The 26,078-nt window shown below is 47.3% G+C and overlaps 1 protein-coding gene across 1 annotated transcript in view; it reads right to left on the reverse strand.

The window, feature by feature from the left end:
• LOC147683273 (uncharacterized) overlaps nucleotides 1–26,078 on the reverse strand; it is a 1,451,334-nt gene that overhangs the window by 827,713 nt on the left and 597,543 nt on the right. The window contains exon 12 of the mRNA XM_086943731.1: nucleotides 25,511–25,638. Within this exon, the coding sequence (XP_086799857.1) occupies nucleotides 25,511–25,638 (128 nt within the window). The remainder of the gene's footprint in view (nucleotides 1–25,510; nucleotides 25,639–26,078) is intronic.

A 26,078-nucleotide genomic window follows, 5' to 3' on the forward strand; every position in this document is an offset into this window, starting at 1 on the left:
ACACAACTCGCAATCCAGCTCAATCCTGCACAATCAAGCCACCACAACCCAGCCATTCGCGACTCAGAAAACCCAAAAGACCTACAAGATCAAAGCGCGTCATGAGGTCAAGAAAAATCTGAAAAGCAACAGCCAACGTCCCGCCCAAACGGCGCAGAGCAAATAAGCGCAAACTTATAAACAACTCAGACAACTTGCTGACTGAACAAGAAGAACCTCTTTTACTAGATCCATCGCCAGAAAGGTCAGAATGGACTGACAAAGATATAGACATAGACACCAGTAAAACAGAAAGAAAGAGCACTCAGCCAAAAATCTATTCTATTTTTTTCATTTTTGAAAGAACCTGGCTCTTTCGTAAGCACCTCTAATAGCACCTTAAGGGCCTCCCCTCGCCAATGGTGCCGGAAGGGAGTTGTCAAAGCACCCACACAGAAACCGCGGAAGACAAAAAAAGTGGAAACACGTGGAACTTGTACACTCCCAAGTGCGACAAAGGCGATAGTAGGGGTGACAACGAAACGATCACACACCTCAGCAGTAAAAAAGGCTATCCCCTCTAGCCAAAAATTGTAATACAGACAAACGTGCAGTCACTAGCCACAGCAACAGGGGCTGAGAATAGTAGTAATGAGTCTAACACCGACACCAAAACAGACCTACCAGGAACCGGTAAACCAAACGCCCCAAACCAGGCAGTTATGGAGCCTCCAATGGAGGCCGAACAAACAAATTACAACACAGGAAGCAAAACCGGCACCGAGAAGGTGGCTCGGGTCATAGATCGGGAACAGGACTTAGCCTTGAGGAGTCAGCTTGCCCAAAACCATGGCCACACGGGCCAGGGTAGAGAGTCAGAGAAAACGCCGGAAAGAAAGGAAACGGAAACATCTGAAATTATAGAAAAATCCAGAAAACTGGACATAATCCAAGCACTCGATCAACCAGTTGCTTTTAACACAGAGGACAACTCCCAGTTAACAACAGAAGAGTGGGAGAGGCTGGTAGCTTCATACTCGCCAGCTAACAGTCAGGTTGACTGTAACACAGTAGAGAGCACACCAGGCTCGGACAAGACTCCGCCATCCAACGATCACCCAAAAAGTGCGGAAGTCCTATGGTCATCATTATTAAATACACTTCAACTATCAATAAAGGCCATGCAGTACCACTCGAAAAAAATGGACATCCAACTATCCCTTTTAAACTTCTTGGCCATACACGTAACCAAAATTGATAACAAGTTGGCAGACATGAATAGCATGATAAAGAGGGTGTAAGCGGAAACTAAAATAGAGCAGCCAAGTTGCGCCTGCTACATAATAGTGGACAAACTTACTACAATCCCCCAACTTCTGGGAGACATTGTGGCGGATTTAAAACAGACAACGGGAAAAACAACCGCAATCGACCCAGATCCTGGGGAGGAGGGCCCAAAACAACTCCGCAGACATCACAGAGAACAGTCAGACATGGCAAACCAACATAACTCACCAACCGTGCCCAACAGTCAAAGAGGAGACCGCGAGCCAAACAGCCCAATCGACCTCGAAATCAGTAAACCTATTTACGAAACCTATGCAGGTGTCACAGGGAAATCCCTAAGGCAGCTCCCCGACAATCAAAGGAGTGAAGCCAAGGTGCAAACAAACACAAACCCAGGAAACACGTATGGGCCAATGCTAGAAACCTGCAAAGGCACCCATAATGAAACCATTGGGAAAGCAAGCAAGGAAGAACTGAGGGCAGAAAATAAAAGACCCCGAAAACAAAAAAGGAAAGGAAGAAACAACACGGCTAACATAAAAACATTTTTCAATAGGATAACCAAGACCCCAGAAAAAGAAAAAGAAGTGGTAGACGTAACAGAAAGTCCGTCTACGACCACAAAAAGTTCTCAGTTCAAGGAGACGTTAAAGACGACAAAAAGGGTGAATCCCACCCATTTAATCTCAAAGGGGGGTCCGCCGGCTGATGGAAGCAAGGGATCCCCACTGAAACATGAATTTACAGCAGCCCTCAACACGAATAATTGGGTAGGGCAGGGGGAGGACCATACAGCAGATAAGACACACGACATCTCACAGATAGAAACGGGCACAGAAGACAGTAAAAAAACAGTGGCTGGCCAGACGAAGCAAACAGCGGCATAATACTGTTCAACCCGAATACAAGTCAAGAGGCAGAGGGGACACCCTCAATCGAGGTAACATCTTATAACTACTGACAAAGCTCAGAAGTCTGACTGACATTAGTACAAAAGATCTAGAGGCAGTGGAATTCATCCACCGTAACCAACTGTCAGATCTGGAGACAACAAAAACAACATGGGCAAGGAATGAAACTGTGACGAGAATAATGGAACTAGAAGCACACTTTCTATCCTGGGAGATTCGCCTAAAAAGACTGGAAAAAACAGGGTACCCTGAACCGCTACGCAAGGCATATAATGCGCAACAACACCAAAATCCAACAAACAAACAACCGCAAGCAAAAACTGAAAGTGTCTTAAAGGGGGCCGGAAGCCTTCCAGTCTCGAGGATGTCCTCGGAGTCCAATAGGCAAACAAACCGGCCACGACAATTGGAATTGGATAGCAAGGACAATCAACACAAGGGCCCCAAGGTTCTGACAAAACACTCGACAAAAATACGCAACACAACAACAGCTAAGAATATGTTCTTGGAACATAAATGGCCTAGGGAACAAAAGAGACGATGTGGAGCTCTTTGACTACCTCCAAAAATTTGACATATTAGCTCTCCAGGAGACTTGGCTAGACCAACCATACCAAATCCAGGGCTTTAACTCATATCACCTTCCAGCAACAAGAAATGCCAAATATGGCCATCTAAAAGGCGGCCTGGCAATATACACTGCCATTAAGAGCTTCAACGATTCCATCCACACAAATGCGATACAGACAGGCAACAATTGCACACTCACCATAGAACTAGAAGTGAGGGGAAAATATCAAAACCAAAAGTTAAGACTGATGAACGTATATCTACATCCCTGGGAGAAAAAAGTTGGAATGAACCTCTTGATGGAACAAATCTCAAAAACATTGGCAGAAGCGGAAACTCCCAACCTTATAGTAACAGGGGACTTCAATATGTTCCTGGGAGGGCCTCAAACTAGGGACACTTGTTTGGAAGACCAGTTCCGGGCATGGAACATACTACAACAGGCAACAAGCAAATGGGATAAACAAAATCGGCTGTCAAGGGCCAGTGTAAAGGACCTAGAACATCTTAACCTGGCAGCGTTAAACGGTCGTTTTATAAATGACAGCCCCCTGTCAGTCACCTTTCATAACTCATCCGTCAGTTCCATCCTAGACTACACATTCTCATCTCTTCAACTCTTTGGGAATGTCACAGACTTCCGAATAGGCACAATATCAGCTAGTGACCATCAGCCGCAAGAATTTGGCCTTAACATCCAGGGGGCCGTGTCATCCACTCCAGCAATATCGCTGTCGGTGGCACAGAAAAGAATAAAATGCAACACGACAAACCTGGAAGGCTTCACAACGGACGCAACAAACCGGTAGGAAAAGAGTATCACAAACCAGCCCGATTATCTAAGCGCCTGGGAGCAATTCACGAGCAGCCTTAGACAGGCACACACTAGGAATCCAAAGAGCCACATAAAGCCGGAAAATCGAAACTGCAATAAACAAATAAAGCGGTCGGAATCAACCGGAAGCCGCTACAAGACCATAGAGCAAAATTTCAAGATTAAGTTCCTCAAAAGAAATATTAATAAACTACTGCGGAAATTACACCGAGACGGACTGAACACCATGATCCAAAAGGAACTGCAAAAATTAAAACAGAGCAAAAAGAGAACAATATGGCACGAAAAAAGGGAAGCAGAGGAGGAGTTATGGGCCAGACTTCTTCATGATGCAAAAGGAATCAACACAAGCGGAAGATTCTGGAAGACAGTCAACAAACTCCAGTATTCTAGAAGCGCTATCATTGACTCCTACTTAACTGAGGAAGCCTGGTCCAATTACCTTCAGGCCCATTTCAATACAGCAATAGAGGGGGCAACAACCAGCCGATCGGACAAGGGCAGAAAAACTCGAGCTGGGATTCCTCAACAGGTCATTACCTCATTAAACCCTACCGAAAAACAAATCATAAGCAGGATCGTAAAAGGAAAAGCGGAGGGGGCGCCAGGACCCAACGGGATACCGCCAATTCTCTACAAACAAAACCCGGAATCCTGGGCGGCGGCCTTACTACCACTTTTCAAACAGGTAATAAACACTACAACAATTTCAGCATTGTGGAAAAGCTCAATATTAGCTCCTATACATAAGAAAGGCAATGTAAAAGATCCCAAAAATTACAGACTGATAGCCTTAATTGATAACGAGGCAAAATATTATGCCGGTCTTCTTCTAGAAGAGCTCTCAGAATGGTCGGAAGCAAATGCAGTAATTCCCATCACACAGACAGGATTTCGCAAAGAATTGGGCACATCAACAAATATTTTTGCCCTTTCACTCCTCATTGATGCCTCGAAGACAGCTAATCTGCCCTTGTATTTATGTTTTATCGACTTCGCTGCAGCGTTTGACAATATCAACAGGAACTTACTATGGTCGAAGTTGGAAGATAGGAACATTCCATCTGGGTTATTAACACAGCTGATCTCACTACATACGGGCACTTGGGTTCAAGTCAAGCTAGGATCAGGAGACCTCCTATCAAGGAAAATACAAGCCACAAAAGGCCTAAAGCAAGGGTGCGTGCTGGCGCCAAAATTATTTAACATCTTTATGTCTGACCTTGCACAGCAGCTGGACGAAAGCAACTCTCATGCTCCAAGTATAGGTGGCTTTACTATCTCTAATTTAATGTATGCTGATGATATTGTCCTAATCAGCAGAACACCGATAGGGCTACAACATCTAATCAGCACAACCTCTAATTATGCAACAGAGAACAGCCTAAGCATCAATCTCTCAAAGACCAAAACAATGAGGATTAATGCTAAAAGATGATCAGCAGGGTTCTGCTGGCACATGGGAGGGCTCACACTTGAAACAGTGGAGGAATATAAGTATCTAGGCATAATTGTAGACAGTAAGGGCTCATTCCAACAGCAAAAGGAAGCAATTAAACGGAGGGGTACCAGCATAGCGATTGCACTAAGGAGCCTAAAAATGAAAGCAGTTGGCCGAAGCTTTATCGCCCTGCTTCAAGTCCTTCAGGCAAAATTAATAACGTATGGAAGCAAATGCTTTCGAGGGAGGGACGCTCAGCTATTGAACAGCACAATAGCGAAAGCAATGAGAATGATATTCAGTCTGCCCACCTACACCTCGCAGGCACAAATAAGCCTGGAATTTGGCCTAAGAAACCAAACACTGGAGCGAATGGGCGCCTACGTCAAAAGATGAGGGGAAGCTACTTGTCTCAATTGCTACTTATGGAAAGTGATAGAAAGAAAGAGCAACTGCGCGGCCGCAAAATATTTAAACCAATCAATAAACTCCTTGTGCCTACAAGAAGCCTGGAAGTGCAGCGGGTCCCATAACATCTTTAAACAGTTAGTTAATAAATCAGTTAGAGCTATCTCATTAACAGAGGACAAAGCAAGCCTAGACAACCGTGCCCACGGCTGGATGGTCATTCAAAGCTATACAAGCAGCTTCAGCCAAAGCTATCTAGGGGTTGGGTTCACTAGGCGCATAAAGGAGAAGTTCTTACACCTACGGCTGGGCCTACTTCCATCACAAAAACACCTCCCTCCATGGAAAAGGCCCCAAGTAACAATCAACTGCCAAATATGTGGGAACGCAAAAGAAGACATTCAACATCTAATTTGCACCTGCAAAGACTTGGCCACAGGGCGCAGATTAAACTTAAAAGTGCCCTTCAACAAGCTGGGCATAAGATCATGCCGGCAAGCGGTCATGGCGTGCTTCGATGGAAAAAACATTCAATTAACAAGCCATGTCGTAAAATTTTTGGAGAAAGCAGAAAAGAAACAAGATAGCCAGATGGCAGACATCAGCGGAAGAAAAAACCAAGAAGCAAACTAAATGGGCTCCAAACAGCGAGCCAAGCGGCAAATTACAACGCAGCTTAAAACCAAGGGGCAAGTCCTATTACACAGCTACTGCAGGAAAATAAGGGTCTAATGATACCGTAAGGGATACTCAGAGTGAAAGTAGCATACATTTTTGCAGTAACAGCTATTTATCGCAGAAAACTATTGCCATCGTTTACTGGTTTTAAAAATGCCAGGTGCAAGACTTTTAATATAGCCTTTCAAGCAATACAAGGGACTTATGCGATTTTAACCCACACTCAGTGTAAAATTTGCATACATTTCGGTAGCAATAACTATTTACAAAATGAAGCCATCGTGATTTTATATCTTTAATAATAATTGTATTTAACTAATTTATTAATATTTGCAATGGTTTTAACTAACTGTGCAATAAAGATTACTTACTTAACTTCACTAAAAGATGTATTTTATCATTCTGAGTTCAGGCATACTAAACTCGAATTTCTACCATGTCACCTGAGTCAGATAGGACTATAAGATGTAATAGCCAGTCTACCTATTCTAGCCTATGGAGAACAGGTAGCCTTGCAGCAGTGAAAAACAAAATGGAGGGTGATTCACTACCAGGACATGCTACATATGCCAAGCCATGTCCTACCTTACACACACAATGCCCCTACCATAGGGGTGACTGACATGGGAACGTTCCGGGGCTGGGAAGTGTGGGCACTTCACAGCCAAGATGGCAGTTCTAGATTGTACGCAGACACTGCAGTGGCAGTTCTGAGGAACACTTTATAAGCTGCTTCTGTCGGTGGCGCAAACCAGCGCTGCAGGCCCACCAGCAGCATTTGGGTTACCATCCCTGGGCACACACAGGCCACACTACTAGGGACTAACTGGTAAACCAAATAAGCCAATCAGGGCTATACCAATTCACATTCATATTTACACAGGGAGCATTTGCGCTGTGGCACTGAATGGTAGTGGCACAGCGCCCAGAGCATCTTATACCAGCAAAAACAGAGGAGACAACAGCGAAAATAGAAGAGAGACCCACGCCAATGGTGCCAGGTCTAACAAGTGTCCCCCCAGCTGAAATGTGGGGAGAACTACCCATCTCTTTGGGGGTTCTCTTCACTAAGGCGGAAAAATCTGGACAGACCATCAGCATTGGCGTGTTCTGTGCCAGGGCGGTGTTCCACCGTGAAATCCATACCTGAAATGGACCACCTCAACAACTTGGGATTCTCACCCCTCATCTGCATCAACCATCTGTGGGGCCTGTGGTCTGTCTGAACCCGGAAGTGAGTCCAAAAATAGGCATGGTTCCAGCTTCTTCAGTGCCCAGAGCACAGCAAATGCCTTACGCTCAACTGCACTCCACCTCTGTTCCGGGGAAGTAACCTCCTACTGATGAAGGCTACAGGTTGGTCTAGTCCCTCCTCATTGATCTGTGACAGAACAGCCCCCACCCCATGCTCTGAAGCGTCTGTCTGGACAAGAAATTCCTCAGCAAAATTGGGAGCCTGGAACACTGGTGCTGTACACATGGCAGTCTTGAGGGCATCAAAAGGTTTCTGACAGGTTTCGGTCCAATTAACAATCTTTGGCTGCTTCTTGGAAGTCAGCTCAGTCAAGGGAGCAACAATGTTGCCATACCCCTTGACACAACCTCCTGTAATAACCCGTGAGACCTAGGAAGGCACTCACCTGGTTCTGGGTCCTGGGGGGCTCCCATGCCAGGATGGTTTTGATCTTAGGCTGTAGGGGTGCCACCTGGCCACTCCCAACCTGGTGTCCCAAATACACCACAGAACACTGCCCAATCTGGCACTTACTGGCCTTGATTGTGTGGCCTGCTCTGCGCAGCCCCATCAACACTCCCCAGAGGTGGTGCAAGTGGTCCTCCCAGGAGGAACTAAACACGGCAATGTCATCCAGGTAGGTGGGCCTGAAATCCTCCAGCCCAGCAAACACCTGGTAGACCAACCTCTGAAAGGTGGCAGGGGCATTCTTCATTCCAAAAGGCATCACAGGGAACTGGTAGTGCCCATCTGGTATGGAGAATGCTGACCTCTCTTTGACCCCATCAGTTAAGGCGATCTGCCAGTACCCAGACATCAGATCAAATGTGCTGAGGTACCGGGCAGCCCCCAACCGATCTATGAGCTCCTCAGCTCTGGGGATGGGGTGCACGTCAGTCTTCCTGACCGAATTGAGACCTCGGTAGTCCACACAGAATCTGAATTCAGGGTTGGCATCAAGCGTGGCAGCTTTTGGTACCAAGACCATGGGGCTGGGCCATGGCATGCTAGAGGACTCAATCACCCCTAGGGCAAACATTTTGGAGACCTCCTCCTTAATGTAGGCCCTGACCCGGTCAGTCACTCGGTAAGCCTTGTGCTTGACAGGAGGACTGTCTCCGGTGTCCCCATCATGGATCCACCACTCAGTGACACCTGGCACCAGGGAAAACAAATCAGAAAATTGCCCCAACAGCTGGTGACAATCTCTCTGCTGCTCAGGGGTCAGTGTGTAGGAGAGGACCACACCCTCCATTGACCCATCCTTCTCTCCTGGACACAGGAGGTCAGGAAGAGGCTCACTCTCCTCCTCCATTCCAGCATCTGTGGCAAGAAGTATTCCCACTTCAGACCTGGCAAAGTGGGGCTTCAGGCGGTTCACATGCAGGACCTGCAAGGGGTTCCTGGGAGACTGAAAGTCCACTAAGTAGGTAACTGGACTTTTACGCTCCACCACCTCAAAGGGACCGGTCAACTTATCTTGGAGCGCACCAGACTCCACTGGGGCCAGTACCCAAACCTTCTGACTAGGTTGAAACTCAACCAGAGTGGTGTTCTGGTCGTGCCAGCGTTTCATTTCCTCCTGGCTGGCTTCCAGATTTGCCTCAGCAATTTTTCTGAAACGCTGAGTCTGGTTCCTGAAGGCCAAGATGTAGTTGAATACGTCTTGGGGAAGTTTCCTGGGAGATTGCTACCAGCCTTCCTTGACCAGATTCAGAGGCCCTCTTACTGGATGGCCATAGAGCAGTCCAAAGGGACTGAACCCTAAGGACTTCTGTGGCACCTCACGGTAGGCAAACAACAAGCATGGCAAGAGGACGTCCCACTTACACCTAAGGGGCTCCTCTAGGCCCATAAACCTGCCCGTCAAGGTCCGGTTGAACCTTTCAACCAGACCATTTCCTTGGGGGTGGTAAGGAGTGGTGAACTTATAAGTTACCCCACACTCCTTCCACAGAGACTTCATGTACTGGGAGATGAAATTGGTCCCCCTGTCAGACACCACCTCTCTGGGGAACCCCACGCAGGAGAAAATCCCCAACAGTGCACGTCCCAACATGGGGGCTGTCACCGTCCTGAGTGGGATGGCTTCAGGGTACCGGGTGGCTTGGTCCACCAGGACCAGGATAAACCTGTTGCCCATTGCTGTCCTGGGATCCAGAGGCCCCACAATGTCAATGTCCACTCGCTCGAATGGGGTACTAACAACTAGAAAGGGCTGGAGTGGGGCCTTGATCTCACATGTTCTGCAATGAGTGTCTGAACACTTGCGCATCTGGAGCCAGTAAAATTGGGTGACCAACCTTTCAAAGGTCTTGGTCTGCCCCAGATATCCTGCCATTGGAATGTCATGAGCCAACCCCAGTAGGAAGGCTCTAAAGCATGCGGGCACCACCAGCAAACGGGCTGACCCCAGCTCAGCAGCCTTAGGCTCGCTATACAGGAGACCGTTCTCCCAAGAAATCAGATGTGAACCAGACTGGTCACCTGCTTCCTGGGCTGCAGCCTTTTGCCGCATACCCTCAAGAATTGGGCAAACTCTTTGCTGCTCACAAAACTCCTCCCTGGTGGGTCCTCCTTCCTGCTGACAATGGTTCAGCTCAGGCAGGTCACCCAGGTTGGCACTCTGGTCCCCAGTAGGCTCCAGGGCATCCCCCTCACGGTCTGCTCCTTCCTGGGCCGTGGGAACCAAGGGGGCCGGCGTGCTGCGCCCCTGCCCCTTCTCCATAAGGCATGGATCTGGGCCATACTCTCAGGTCCCAGATCCTTCTCAACATCCTGCTTGGCTGCCATTGACCTCGTGGTAGCACACGCCCACTCAGGCAGACCCAACATTTGCAAGTTAGCTCTCCTCTCCACCTTAGCCCACGGGAAGTTCTCTAAATCATTGCCCAATAGACAGTCTACAGGCACGGCGGGGCGGGTCTCACAGCTTCCTGAAGAGTTCCTGAGACCCCCACACTTAAAGGGAACCTCAGCCACCTCACATTGGCTCTCTGAGTTGTCTGCTGACACTACAGGGTAGAATGCATGAGGGACAACCTGCTCTTTGGACACCAACCGGGAGCTGACAGCAGTTACACTGGCTCCTGTGTCCCTTAGAGCCTCCACTCTATGGCCATTGATGGTCACACACTGTCTGTACTTCTTAGTGTTTTCAGGCAGTGCAGCTTTAGGGACCATCTCAAAGTCTCCTAATGAAACAAGGGTCAATTTTACGGGGTCCCACCCCTCTGGGGGAACCATCTCTTCCTCCCTAGGGGCTACACTAGCAAGCTGCCAGGGTGGTGCACAGGTTGGTGCAGGGTGGTCCCTCAGGGGACACTGGGGATCAAAATACCGGTGGCCCGCTTGGCACACTTATAGCAAGTAAGGGGCCCCCTCTGAACAGGCATACCTGTGGGGGCATCGACTTCTGTTCTTGGGGAGGCTGGGACACCACTGCTTGGTTCCCTTGGGGATTACTTTGGGGCCCTCTTGGAAACTCCCTTGGTTTACCCCTGTCTCCCCCACTTCTCTGCTGGGAACCCTGCCCACCTTTGGCGAAGTCTCCCATTGGGCCCTTGCAAACCCAGGTGCTCACCCAGCAGTCCGTCTCCTCAGCAAGCTTCCTAGGGTTAGTTAGCTTGCAATCAATCAGGTGCTGGCATAGCTCAGGAAAAACAGTTACTAGATAAATGCTCCCATGCAATCAAATCATACAGTTGCTCAAAAGTTTCTACTTTGCTACCTTTTACCCAGCGCTCCATTGCTCTGCAAAAAAAGTCACATATTCAACCCATGTGGTACCCTCTAACTTCTTGCAGGTCCTAAACGTCTGCCTATACATCTCAGGGGTTACACCATAGCAGGTCATTAAAGCTTCCTTCATGTGGGCATAAAACATTCTACTTTCCTGGGGCAGGTCCAACAAGGTTTCCCTCCCCTCACTAACAAACCACCCCCACAACCCAGCTCCCCAATCCTTCTCAAGGACCCGGTGGGACACCATGGCTAATTCATATGCAGCACACCATAGTCCAATATCTTCACTCTTGTAGAAATCCTTAATAACCTCTTTGGGTATATACACTCTACTCTCAGTATGCACTACAGGTATGCTGCCACCAGAGGGGGAGATTTTTACACTCTATGCCTTAAGCTCCAACTCCCTCAATACTCTCTCATGTTCAAATTTCATCTTCATTATCTCAACCTCTAACTTCTTGTTTTCTAGGTCCCTCTGACCCTCCATCTTGAGCTTAGCCATCTCCATGTTATGCCGCCTATCTCTCTCCCTGTCCTCCATCTCTTCTGGAGACAGGCCCTTTGAGGACACACTAGTGCCTCGGCTGGAAAGCGCTTTACTACCTACCAAATCTACTACTTACACCTGCTGCTATCCTGTATTCTCTCCCTCCTCCCCAGGCTCTCCTACATTCTTAGGGGCATCCCTGGCTTCTAGCTAGGCCTTTAGGGCTTTTTAAAACTCCTCCCTCTTAGTGAGGCCTGTGATAGGGACTGTGAATCTTTAGCAAAAATACTTGAGCTGCTTGGCATTGTAGGTATCTAATCTTCCTTCTTCCCAGGAGTGATCCTCCGAGGCATTGGATCTGGGCTTGCCCATTGTAGAAATAATTAGCGATATCAATCAAAAATAGAATAAAATATCAAAAAAATATCTGTGGTTGCGTTATGGTCTGCACTCACTAGTAGTGTACACTATAATTACTGTATGCGATCACAAATGCAAGTCCAGATCCTCACCGCTGACCACTAATGTTAGAAATGGGGGTCTCTAGTTGTCAGTGGTGGCCACAGTCCAAGCAGGGACCCTTCTTCCTAAGTCAGAGTAAGGGGGCTACACCCTTTGATAGCCCCAGCTCAACCCTGTGGTAACGAAGCACAAGCAGCTAGGCTTATATCAGAGGCAGTGTGTAAAGCATTTATGATCATACCCAGTAACACAGTGAAGGACACTACAAAGGGACACCACACAAGTAGTTATAAAAAATAAGTATCTTTATATATAGACTTAACACAAGACCAATAACGGTAAAAAGCCACAATGCTTTAAAGGGGGGTACTCTTGAAAAGCTAGAAAAAGAGTTCAAGGTGTTCAAATAGGGGGTCAGTTCAAAGCAGGGATCTCTGCGACCCTTCTACTTACAAAGTACCTGGATTTCGTAGCAAAACAAGCAAAAAGTCGCAAACGAGCTGTAGCGATGATTTTCCCCACGCTAGGCCGGCAATGCGTTGAATCCTTGCCACAAGGGAGGATGATGCGGCGATCTGCGGGTGCGTGCGGGACAAACCAACAGACTTCTTCACGCTAGGCCATCGATGCGTTGAATCCTTGCCGCGAGGGAGGATGATGCGCTGTTCCTGTTGAGTGTGCGATCTTGTTGCAAAGAAAGAAAATGGCGCCCCGCAAGGGAGCGACGATCCGGATGCGATGCGAGGAAAAGGGCGGACGCACGGCGCCCGCTCTGCGATGTCGTGATGCAATGATCTTGCTGCGGTGATCCAGGGTTAGCGAGCCTTTGACAAGCCAGCAAACGTGTGATGCGATGATCTCGGGAGTTAGCAAGCACTTTGGGGCCCGCAAGCGTGCGATGCGATGATCTTTGGTTTGCGAGCGCTCGACTGCAGCAGCGCAATGATTTTTCTTACGCTCTTCAGGGAGGAATCAGGAGGCTGGTGGGGGAGTCAGATGTGCCTGTGACTCCAGCGAGAGGCTAGCTCTCTTCTAGCCCCTGGGTGATTGCTTAGCAAAATAAAAGTCTCTCAAAAGTCCTTTTCCCTCTTCTTCCAAGTCCAAGGGGAATTACTGTAGGCCAATCCAAGAAGCAGCACACAAGCACAAGGACAGTCCTCTCCTGCAGATTCCTTCAGTAAGACCGACAGAGGTTCCTCTTGACATCCCGGAGCAATACCAAAATCAGGGGTTTGGGCACAGATATTTATACCCCAAAAGTCTGTGTTCTCAACAATCTCTAGTCACTGAACCCAGCCAGAACCAGTTCTGCTCAGGCCTAGAGCACTTTGTTTACCAGGCTGCATCCTTACTTTCAGAAAGAGGGGGTTTGCCATCAGATGCACAGTAGGAGGTAAAGCCAGCATTCACCTTGCCAGGCACATCCCTATTCAGGTCGAAGAGCTACCCCTCCCCAGTACTCAATGCAGATCTCTCTATTCAACCCAGGTCCATTCAGCCTGCCTTGACCCTCTAAACCCAGACTGCCAACACACATAACAGCAGAGCACACTGGAGGCTTAGGCAAGAAAATATCTACTTTCTAAAAGTGGTATTTTCAAACACAGAATGTAAAAACCAACTTCACTAAAAGATGTATTTTAGCATTCTGAGTTCAGGCATACTAAACTCGAATTTCTACCATGTTCCCTGAGTCAGATAGGACTATAAGATGTTATAGCCAGTCTCCCCATTCTAGCCTTTGGAGAACAGATACCCTTGCAGCAGTGAAAATCAAAATGGAGTGTGATTCACTACCAGGACATGCTACACATACCAAGCCATGTCCTACCTTCCACACACAATGCACCTACCATAGGGGTGACTGACATGAGGCTAAGGGAAGGTTCTGGGGCTGGGAAGTGTGGGCACTTCACAGTCAAGACGGCAGTTCTATACTGCACGCAGGCGCTGCAGTGGCAGGTCTGAGGAACACTTTACAAGCTGCTTCTGTGGGTGGCGCAAACCAGCGCTGCAGGCCCACCAGCAGCATTTGGGTTACCACCCTGGGCACACACAGGCTACACTACTAGGGATGAACAGGTACACCAAATAAGCCAATCAGGGATATACCAATTCACAGTCATATTTACACAGGGAGCATTTGCGCTGTGGCACTGAATGGCAGTGGCAGAGCGCCCAGAGCATCTAATACCAGCAAAAACAGAGGAGACAACAGTGAAAATGGAAGGGAGACCCACGCCAATGGTGCCAGGTCTATCAAGATGCATACTGGTAAGTAGCATTTTCTGTTCGAGGCATATGAGCTGCAGATAGTACACTTATGCGTAGACTGGACAGCAGTGTCTCCCTTAGCGGTGGTCACCTGTATTTGTTGCAGTAGTTTTAAAAAGTGTCTTAAGAACAGTTTGGCCCACAGAAGCTTGTGCCTGGCTTGCACGTCAACACAATAGTGTTTGGTGAAGGTGTGTGTAGTAGACCAAGTTGCTGCCATACAAATGTCTTCTAGGGGAATGTTCCCTAAGAATGCCATGAAAGCCCCTAGTTTGCATGTTGAATGGGCTCTAGGGGGAATTGTTAAATTGCGTTTTGCTTTTTGATAGCATATTTCAATACATTTGACGCTACACCTGGCAATTCCATCTTTGGAGATGGGGTTGCCTTTATGCGGTGGAGAGAAAGCTACAAACAGTTGTTTTGTTTTTTTTGAAGGGTTTATTCCTGTCTATTTAATAAAGTAAAGCTCTTTTGACGTCGAGCGTGTGAAGAGATCTCTCTGCTACTGAATCAGGGTTTTGGAAAAACACTGGTACTGATAGAGTAAGATGGAAACAGAAATTACCTTTGGAAGAAATGTTGGATTTGTTTTAAGAACCACTTTGCTTGGATGTATTTGTAAAAATGGTTCTTGTATGGTTAAAGCCTGGATCTCACTTACTCTCCTGAGAGAGGTGATTGTGACAAGGAACGCTACTTTTCATGTAAGGAATTGTAATTCGCATTTGTGTAAAGGCTCAAATGGGGGACCCATGAGTCTAGTAATAGCAATGTTTAGGTTCCACACGGGAGATGATGGCAGTCTGGGTGGAATTATCATTTTGAGGCCTTTCATGAAGGCATTGATTAAAAGGTACTCAAAACAATGACAAATGTTGTGTGTTTTGTAAGTAGGCGGAAAGGACAGCCAGATGTAATCTGATTGATGAGTATGTAAGATTGCATCTTTTTAGATGTAGAAAATATCAAATAATGTTTTGTATTGAAGCATCTAATGTGTCAATTTTGTTGTTTTTGCAGTAAATAACCAATCTTTTCCATTTGGCTGCATAGCAAGCTTTAGTAGTGGGGCGTCTGGCTTCCTTAATAATATTCATACAGTCTGGTGGGAAGTTCAGGTAACCGAACTCTAAGACTTCAGGAGCCAGATCGTTAGATTCAGTTGTGCTGGATCTGGGTGCTTTATTTCTCCACAGTGCTGTTTCAGCAGCTTTGGGGAGAGCCGTAATTTTTGATGAGGGACTAGTGATAGTTCGAGTAGTGATGTGAAGCATGGTTGCCGTGCCCATGTGTGAGCAACTAAGATCATTTTGAGAGACTGTTGTTTGAGCTTGCGTAGTACTAGTGGAATGAGTGGGAGTGGCGGAAAAGCGTACACAAATCTGCCTGACCAGCTCATCCATATCGCATTGCCTTTGGACAACGGGTGTTGGAACCTGATGGCGAAAATTGGGCATTTCGCGTTGGTGTGTTTGGCGAACAGATCTATGTCTAGTTGGCCCCACATTTGGAAGAAAGGTTGAATAACTTGCGGATGAAGTTTCCATTCATGTATTTGTTGAGTCTGACGACTTAACAGATCTGCTGTCTCATTTCTTAGTCCTGGAAGATGTGCCACCTGCCCTGAATTATATGGTTTAGGAGATGGGCTCCTCAGCCGGTGAGTGATGCATCTGTTGTTAGCACTAACTGTGGAACCGGCTCTAGGAGCGGCCGCCCTTTGGAAAGGTTTTGTGTGTTCCACCACTGCAGAGAGCGATGTGTGCGGCTGTCCATCAACATCAGATCTGTAAGTTGTCCTTGAGCCTGGTTCCACTGATGTGCTAAACATTCTTGTAAAGAGCGCATCTGAAGTCTTGTGTGAGGTATGATGAAAATGCAAGAGGCCATCATTCCTATGAGCTGCATAAACACTTGTGCTGGGAGAGAGTGTTGGGGCTGAAACCTGTTGATGTGGGTCTGCATGCCAGCTATCCTGGCTGGATTGGGGTATGCAGGTGCTTTGCAAGGGTCTATTATGGCTTCTAGATACTGATGTATGTGGGAGGGTTGAAGGTGTGACTTGGTGTAGTTCAGTGTGAACCCCAAGTTGTGTGACAGCTGAATTGTTTGATAAGTGTGGTGAACAAACTGGTTGTAGGAGTTGGATTTTATCAGACAGTCATCCAGGTATGGAAATATGTGAATTTGCTGTCTTCTGAAGTGTGCTGCTACTACTGCAAGGCACTTTGTGAACACACTGGGTGCTGTGGTCACCCCAAATGGAAGGACCTTGTACTGATAGTGCTGGCTGTCTACTGTGAACCTCAGGTATTTTCAATGAGCAGGGTGTGTGTGTGTGGGAATGTGGAAGTAGGCGTCCTTGAGATCTAGTGTGGCAAGAAAGTTGCCTTGTTGAAGCAGTGGAAGAACCTGCTGAAGAGTGATCATGTGAAAATGATCTGATTGTATGTACAAACTGATAGGTCTGAGGTCCAGTTTTGGCCTTAGGGTTCCGTCTTTTTAGGGGATTAGGAAATACAGGGAATAAACCCCTCTTCCCTGATGTTGTATGGGAACTGGTTTTATTGCATGTGAAAGAACCTACTGTTTGAGGAGTGTTATATGTTCCCTGGACATTGAACGCTGTTTGGGTGGTATGTTGGGTGGAGTAGCAGTAAGTTCCAGGCAGTAACCATACTGGATAATTTGTCTCACCCACTTGTCTGTGGTGATGGAATTCCCAACAGGTAGGAATTGTGATAGTCTCCCTCTGACCAGAGTGAAATGGTCTGGAGAGAGTGGAGAGAAGTCACTGCTTATTAATGGGGGAGGTGTGAGTGTTGTTGTTACCTCGCCTCTCCCTTTGTTGTTATTTACCCAGTATCGACCTCTAAAATATCCACTGTTGGGGAATGTTTGTGTGGTGTTTTTGTATGAAGCAGTGTCTGCATTGATGTTTTGGATGCTCCCCTATAGAAGGAGCGTTGAAAGGAACCACGTGGGGATGGAGACTGCAATGCTCCCATGGATTTAGCAGTCTCTGTGTCCTTTTTCATTTTTTCAAGAGTATTTCAAAGATTCAAATGTTTTATTGTATAATGAATTAAAATTGTTACAAATATCCAAAACAATTAAATATCCTTGCATCCACGGTTAAAACCAAACTACAATAGATACTATATCCAGTTAATTACAAGTGTGGGTACTCTACCAACACATAAAATACTGAAAATACAATGATTAAAATTTAGTCCAACATCTATGACACCTAACCAGTTAAATTCTTAATATATTTAATTTTCTGTCTGATTATTGCACAACTGGTTCCGTGAAACTGTGTCCTGTCGGTCAGACCTCTCTGATCTCCTCCTGATCAGCTTGGAGTAATAGTTTTTTTTACTTCTGCCAGGTATTTTACTCCTCGGCAGGCCAGGATTATAGAGGAACCGTCCATCCAGCCTATTACGTCTTGCCTACACGTGCGGATTTTAAGTTTGTTGAAAATAGCTCTTAAGTAGTATCTCCTCAAAGCCGTAACGGCAGGACAAACGCATAAAAGATGGATCAGGGATTCCTTTTGATTGCCACACAGAGCGGTGTCTACAGCCGGTCCAAAAAGTTGTTGCTGATTGAACGGCTGATTGAAGATAGTTGTTTGTACCTCCAATTTGAAGCCAGAGATGTGTAACCAGGTATGTTATCTGAGTAACACGCTAGTGTTATTGGCCCTAGAGGTGGTGTCTGCTACATCAAGAGCACACTTGATTGATGCATCAGTTATTAATTTCCCCTCTTGAATTAAATTATTGGCCTTGGTCCTAAATTAATCAGGTAAATGTTGCACTAGGGTTTCTAGTTGGTCATAGTGAGCACTATCATACCTAGCAAGTAATGCTTGTGTGTTGGCTATCCGCCAGTTATTAGCTGCTTGGGCAGCAACTCATTTGCCAGAAGCATCTAATAATTTAATCTCCTTGTAGCGAAGTGGCACATCACCAGAGGTTTGAGAGTTGGCACGTTTTCTAGCGTTAGTTACCACTAGGGAATCTAAAGGGAGTTGACCTTTAGACCTTGAATGTCGGCGGGATCACTGGGAGCCGGTTTATATTTGTTGTCAATTCTTGGATTCTAGTCCTAACAGTGTCCTTGAATATGAAGGGGGCATGTTTAACCCCTTCCATGCTCATGACGAGCTCAGCTCGTCATGAGGCACAGTTGAGCTGTGCTGATGACGAGCTGAGCTCGTCATGACACCAGCAAAATGGCAATTTCCAGCACAGGGCAAAAATAACCACAGCAGCGATGTGGTTAATGACACTTTTTAACATTGGCCGGGTTTGTACAGTCTTTAGTGACTGTTCAAAGATGTCAAATAGAAAGTCCTTCTCAGCGGGTTCCGAAAGCATTGGGACACCATGTTACAGAGCCGCCCTATTTACAAGCTGATTAAAACCAATATTGTCATCTGGGGAGATGGCTCTGTTGGACAAGAATGAGAATTAGGGAGGTCTGGAGGATCTACTGGGTCATCATATTCGTCCCAATCATCCTGTGGTATGTCTGTATCATTGTCAGGGTCATTAACCCCTTCCATGCCCACAGCCGTCATGCACTACGGTGCTCATGTGCTGATGATGGCTGGGGGCCATCATAAACCCGCCCACTCGTGATTCTACCGCACAGGCGCAGAATCGCAGCCGCATGGAAGGGGTTAAAAGGGTCAGTTTTGTTTCCCCATCCCCCAAATCATCATCACCCGGTGGTAGGGGTGAGTTTGGTGGAAGTATAGGAGAATGTGGAGGCAAGACAGGCTTAGTAGGAAGAACAGGAGAAGAGGGTTGTAGAGGTGAAGTAGCACAGTCCTCTTTCTTTACAGGCACTGCAGGAGTGCCTGGGGTGTCCAATTTCCTTTTGTTGTGCGGAACAGTAGACACATGTCCTGTTTTAGGGTGTATGTGGAATGTTTTTATTTTGATTCGATAGGATCCGGTAGATACTTTCGGCGCCGATTTTTTCGGGTCCAAGCGAGGTTTGTATTTCTGCTCCAGAGCCTTGGAATGTGGTTTTGGGTCCTTTGGCTTCGATGTGGAGGCGGAAATCTTTTTCGGTTCTGAAAGTTTTGGTTTCGGATCCGATGCCTTTTTCTTCAGCACGGGGGTGATCGGTGCCAAGGTCTTTTTGGAAGTAGGTTGTGCTCTGTGCTTCGGTGCAGATGGCGCCTGTGGGACAGTGATACACGGTTTGCTCAGTCCTGAGTTACCGGAAGGCTTGTCCTTTATCTTCAGAGATGGGCCCGGAGGCGGGGCTTTTGAAGCTTGTTTGGTTGCGACTGGGGTCAGCAGGCGAAGTCTTGACAAGGGCCTTCTTTTTTGGAGGTAGGGGATTGGGGCAGTTGTACTCACTCGTTGACCTGGAGTGATGGGGTGGTCTGAGTCGGAGTCGTCTGCTTCGGACACAATTATCAGATCCTCAGAATACTCTTCCAGGACATCGGGCCTTCATCGAAGATGTCCACCGGTACCGGCCTGTTGCGCCATGATGTGTCATCGGGCCCTGCGATCACGGATGGTCTTTTTGGTTCGAAAGGAGGTGCAGGCCTGGGTTTTATTCTTGTCGTGCTCGGGCGAGAGACACATGTTACAGACCTTGTGGTGTTCACTGTGTGGAAACTTAGCTCCACACTGGGGGCATTTTTTAAATGGAGTCCTTTCCATGAGCCATAGGCCCAAACTGTGTCGATAGACCTGGCGGCCACGTCGACGCTGGATTGGAATATTGGAGGAGCGCGTCGAAGATCATGCGATCGAAAACAATACCGTCGAGTTTATGATGGTTTGCGCGTCAAAAAGGTTTGGAGAATATGGTGCCGAACTGGAGCGCAGAAGTTACATCCGAACTCGATGGCGGAAAACAAAATATATGAAGATGGGGTCGATGCCCATGAGCACTATCGTCCAAGGGAGGAGTCACCTATCTCGTGACTACAAAAGACTTCTTCCAAGACAACAACAAGGTGCAAGCATCCAAGCCTAACACCAGATGGCGATCTATGCAAAAGTGTACCATCTGCAGCTCATATTCCTCGAACATAGTGTTATCGGCTTGCAGGTAAATGTTTAGCTGTGGGAGTTGGTATTCTGGGGGTAGACTCAGGAGTCCCCAAGGGTCAAGGTTGCACTGTTGTTACACCCTCAGGGGCACTAGGGCGGCTGGGTTCAGAGCGTTGCGGCCCAATGTTATCTAATGGGGGATAGGGAGCCTACGGTTGGTGGCTGCTCAACAGCAGGCCACTGGGTTGTGGGAGCAAAGCTCATGGACTTAAGCCCAGGGCAAATGGGGGTTCAAGCCAGCACAAAAGGTGCACCCTCAGTGGTACTGGGGTGGCCGGGTGCAGAGTGCTGTTTTCGCGTTGGGCGCCCTGTAATTTTCAATGGGGAACCTTTGGTTTGTAAACACACTGCAGGATTGGGGACGAAGGTCTTCTGGGTGCGACCACCACTTCGAGAGGTAAGCTGGGATGTTGGAGGTTGGTTAAGCAGCATCGGTGGGGCTACCCAAGGCCGTAGGGCATTGGGTGCAGGGGTGCCTTTTAGGGTCAGATCTTCTTACCCACTCCTGGTTGCGGATTGGGGAACCTTCCAGTTTGAGGCTGCAGGCATCCGCTGGAGGCTTGAGACTGGTCAGGGATCACTGGATCTTGGGCCAGGATCGTCAGGGAGACCTTCTTGTGCTGTTGGGCCACTCAAACTCGGGTTGTAGGTATCGGGTGCAGAGTGGTGCAGACCTAGGGATCCTTGCGGAGCTGGAGTCTGTTCTTGAACAAATCCAGCGTTCACAGGTGACAGAGTCTTTGGGATGGAAGGCAGGCAGGCCCTCTAGGGTTCTGAGGTTGCTGGCTGCGGGACACACCGTGATTTCGCTGGAGCAGGTTTGAGGTGGGGACAGGCCAGTAGGGCTGGGGCCAAATCAGTGGCGTCCTAATATTGTTAGGTTTGGCACGGCTTTTCGGTTCTTTTTTCTTTTTTTCTTCCTCTTGTTTCTTGTCTGCACTCTTGGTTAAGGTCTGCCCCCTAAATACTGTATTTAGGGGGCCCAAAGGGCTACTGACCTTAGGGTGACTACACCCTTGGTGTGCTCACCTAATGTGGGGGAGTGAGCACAATCCCTAATCCTGATTGGGGAGTGCCTGCCATCAGCACGATGGCGGGCACTGAAGAGTAGGCTTCACCTCGCCTCCCCCACCTGAGGGGTGGAGTTGGCAGAGGTGGGCACACCTTCTGGGCTGGCTAAGTTTTCCTGCCTGTTTTCCCGCTGAAAAGGAGGGGAGACAGGAAGGGGGTCTGCTTCTAACAGCAGGAGAGGCTGGGGGTCGCATTACAAAGGCTGCCAGGCCTTTGAAGCTCCCCTGCCACAGATGGCTCTTCCTAGCCTGATGAAGTTGTAAACACCTCTGCCCAGGAAAGGCTTTGTTTCTAGGCTCAGGGAGCGAAGGCTCCCACCCTAGCGGTCCAGAAACATGTCTCAAGGTGGCAGGCTGGTGTGTACCAGTCAGGGAACCCACCAGAGGCTGGTCATTTTTCAGGGGACATCTCTAAGTTGCCCTCTGTGTGCATTTTCCATTAAATCCCACACTGGCATCAGTGTGGGTTTAATGCGCTGAGAAGTTTGACACCAACCTTCTCAGTTTTCAGTGTAGCCAATATGGTGCTGGGGAGTTCGTAATGACAAACTCCCAACACTATATACTCTTAATGACAGCACTGAATGTACAGTATCAAAGAATGGACATAGACCCTATAGGGTCAAGGGGTCCTTCAGCTGTACCCTCACCACTGGTATAGTACACCCAGCTAAAGGGGTGGCGGGTAAATGCCAGGGCAGTGGGTTGTAAGCATGGCATACAGGGATGTGTGCCATGACAACTCTTCACATTGTTCTGCACCAAGACACACAGCCTGCAAAGGCAGTTTGTGAGTGTAAAGGTACAGGGTCTCTAAGGGTGGCACAATAAGTGCTGCAGCCCTTAGAGGCCTTCCCTGGTCATCGAGCCCTGGGTACCTGTGGTACCATTTACCAGGGACTGACCTGTGGCCAGAGAGTGCCAATTGGGTTTAGGCTCATATACATTTTTATGGAAGGAACAGAGGCCCTGGGAACCTGATTGGCAGGGACCCAGGGCACATCAAGTCAAAAGTGCATCAGTAGTCTGGCACAAAGTGGGGGGGGGGGTTACTGCAACAGAAGCCCAGCTTCCTACACAAATTGGGGAAATCCCTTCTCTATCCCCTGTATGCATCGACCACGAGGCAGAGCCTCCTGGAAGGGTTGGTGGTGGAGGAAGTGGGCTTTAAATACCTTGGACTCTACGTCACAAAGTGGCCTGATCTCTTCATCTCGGTCAACCTCTACTCCGTTCTGAAACATTTTAGAGCGGATATAAAACATTGAAGAACACTCCTGTACTTGCTCCTTGGAAGAACGGTAATGTTCAAAATAATTACCCTTATGAAACTTCTCTACGCACTGCAAAATATACTGCATAGTGTTCCACCAGAGTTTTTTAGGAGGGTCAACCAGACACTTCGGCAGCTTTTAAGGAATGGGGGGACAGCCAGTATAGTGTTCAACAAACTCACGAAGGGGTGGTATGATGTGGCATTGCCCTCCTCAGTGTGGAGAGGTATCATTGAGCTTCCAAAATGTATGGGCCTTTGCCCCCCTGATGGAGCACTTGATTAGGCCAGATCGTACAGCTCTGAGTCCCCAAGGATACCCAGGGGGAGTTATACTCCAGGGGCCGTATTATGCTAAATGTGCATTTTTATTGTTTGCTCCAGGCGCACCTTGTAAAAGGTCCGCCCGGGGTAAACAATGAAAATGTGTCGTATTACCATGAATGCGCGGCCCCCAGGGCAGCTGCAAACTCTGTCTGTCCTGGGAGCAGCGCATTCCTGTGAAAAACGAAGCAGCTGCTTACAGCCGCTCTGTGTTTCAACACTGCAGGCAGCACTGCATGCACTTTTAAAGGGTATTAGAGATCCCCTTGCAGGCAGGTACAGACAGTGACTGCACCCACTTGAAAGGGGATGTCTGGGGGGGTCCAATCCACCCCTCAGAGAGCTGCTATCAGGGGGCGCACTGACAGTGCGCCCCCTTTTAAATGGCTCACTGTCAGTGCACCTTATGAGTGATTCTTTGCCTTTTCGCCCACATCTGTAATAAGGCGCGGGCACAGAGACAAAAGGATTCCCTCATTTGCATGGGACCTGCCTCTATGCAAATGAGGGAACGCCCCGGAAGATAGCGCTGGCGCTTCATGGCAGTGCTATCGGTATTACAGAAGGGGATGTACAAGCATCTGCAGCCCCTTCTGTAATACCAAAAGTGCCCCGGTAACGCAAAGCAGGCACAAACGCCTGTTGCGCTCTGTTGCGGCCCTTTGCTCTCTCTGTAATACGGCTGCTGAAGGGGTTTCAGGTCTCTCCTTTCAAGGGAAGGCCCACAGAGATGACTTTGTTCTAGTATAGCGACATGCTGGCTAAGGTGTGGAACCTCAGATGTTTTTATTGTTGGGACTTGATTGGCATCTCAACATTGGGGGATGTGTGGAGAGGGGAAGGTCCAGTCTCCTGGAAGGTGTTGCGGCAGGAATATGAGATGGCACCCAAGGAATTCTTTTGATACCACCAGCTGTGACATGCCTTATTGGTGCATGTGGAGCGGAGCACGCAGCTGGAGGACAAGCAATTGTACTCACTAGGAAGCTGATGAATATTGCCCCCAACCACTTATTAAAATTGAAAGTGGTTTTGGAGGCTGACATTGGTGAACTAGAAGAGGAGGAATGAGAAGAGGTGATGTGTCGCCCAGAGAAGTAGCTATCAGAGCATGTACTCAGCTGGTTCAGATGTGCCTGTTACACAGGTCCTACTACTTGAGGTTGCTCATGCATAAGATGGGACGGGCTGTCATCTATAGGTGTGCTAGGGGATGTGGACTGCTGAGGGGGTTTCTACATACTCCCTGGGAATGTCCAAGGCGTGAGAACTTCTGGGGAGTGGGAGGGGGTAAAGGTGAGTATTCAGCCTTGCGCTGGCCTATGCAGAGAGATCTCAGTCAAGACGATCCTCTTAAATATCTGGGGGTAGAGAGACCTGGCAAATACCCTTGACTTTTTTTCTACCCTGGGGCTAGCAGTGGCTAAGAGTAATATTATCTGCATGTGGGGATCATCGATTCACTGAGTTTAGAGGAGTGGAAAGTTGGCATGGATTGGTGCATGGCCATGGAGTGGGAAGTCTATAAAGGATAAAGGCCGCTCCAATAAATGAGGGAAAATATTGAAAATGTGGGGAAGTTATCCGGGCCTCGCAAATGAATCACTGAGACTGGAATATACGGCCTGTTGAGTTGAAGATCGCTTCAGACATGCACTTCTTTGTTTGAGAGAGGGCAATCGGATTGGGGGCAAAGTCAGGTTGTTTAAATGCTGCATTATTGTGGTATCCTGCAGGGTACATTGCGCTGACTTGGGGCCATGTGTATCAAAAAAGAGTTTTGCTATGCTCAAATTGCGTTTTTTTGCAAATCGCAATTAGAGAATTGCAAAATGCAATGTACGTAGGAATTGCTAAAAATTTTGCGAATCCTACATATTCCGTATTTGTGAATCGCAAATTGAGAGTCTAAAATAAGGAATACCTTCCCATTCATCCCTATGGGCTAGGAGGCCCATAGGAATGAATGGTAAGACATTCTCAATTTGCGCTTACCAATTAGAGAATCGCAAATTGAGAATGCAATTTCAAGGTTGCAAGTGTGCCAAAAGGACACCCTGTTGCACCCCTGAAATATGAATGTGTGCACATTTTGCGCACAAACATGCCCTAAGGGCATATATGTGCGCTATATGGCAATTCTAAGACATCAAAAAAGTGCTTTTGTACAGAAAATCGCAATTAAGGCCAAATAGCAAATATCTGGTGCTTCCACAATTGCATTTAAGGAATCGCAATTTTCAATTCCTTAATTACATTAGCAAAATAGAGAATCGCACATTTTGCAATTCTCTATTTGGTGAAGGCCTTTTGGAATGATACATCCCAAAAGGCTTTTTCCAATTCGCAAACAGGAAAAAGGCTTGATACATATGGTTCCAAGTCCTTTGATTGTGTTCTTAAATAAAAAATCAATAAAAAAAATATATACTTACGTTGTAGTCCCAGGCAGGCAGTGAGTTCGCTTGTGGTCACATATTGTCTTTCTTTTTCTCTCAATACATTAAAAATTTTCTCAACTGCTAATAATGTCTTCCCACCGTTATTTTCACATTCAGACAACCTAATAGGTGACAAAATATATGTTTAAGTTTAAAAACTATTAATAGGTTTTATTCCATGCATACTCAAATTGGTAACTACTTGTTTTATTGTGAAAACTTCACATCAATTTTCAGATTTTAAAAGCATATCCAAGAACTCAACAGCTACTTCCGTCTGTTCATGATATAATTTTTTTATTCAGTCTTACAAAAGTTAATGGGAGACTATGGTGGATTCGGAAAGAGAGGAAATTGAGAGAGTAAATTAAAACTGCAACAGGTGGGTTATATTTCCCTCATACAACCTAATCCATCAATTACTAAGCAACATTCAAATAGGGGCATATCAACAACAATGGCTGATACAGTATGTGATGCGTTTCAGGCCTTTGTCCAAAAAGATCTGCATGGCGGAGATATAGTGTATTTAAGACAGTACTCAGCAGGCTAGAGGATGAAG

Source organism: Lissotriton vulgaris, chromosome 11, assembly GCF_964263255.1.
Source record: "Lissotriton vulgaris chromosome 11, aLisVul1.2, whole genome shotgun sequence".
NCBI lineage: Eukaryota > Metazoa > Chordata > Amphibia > Caudata > Salamandridae > Lissotriton > Lissotriton vulgaris.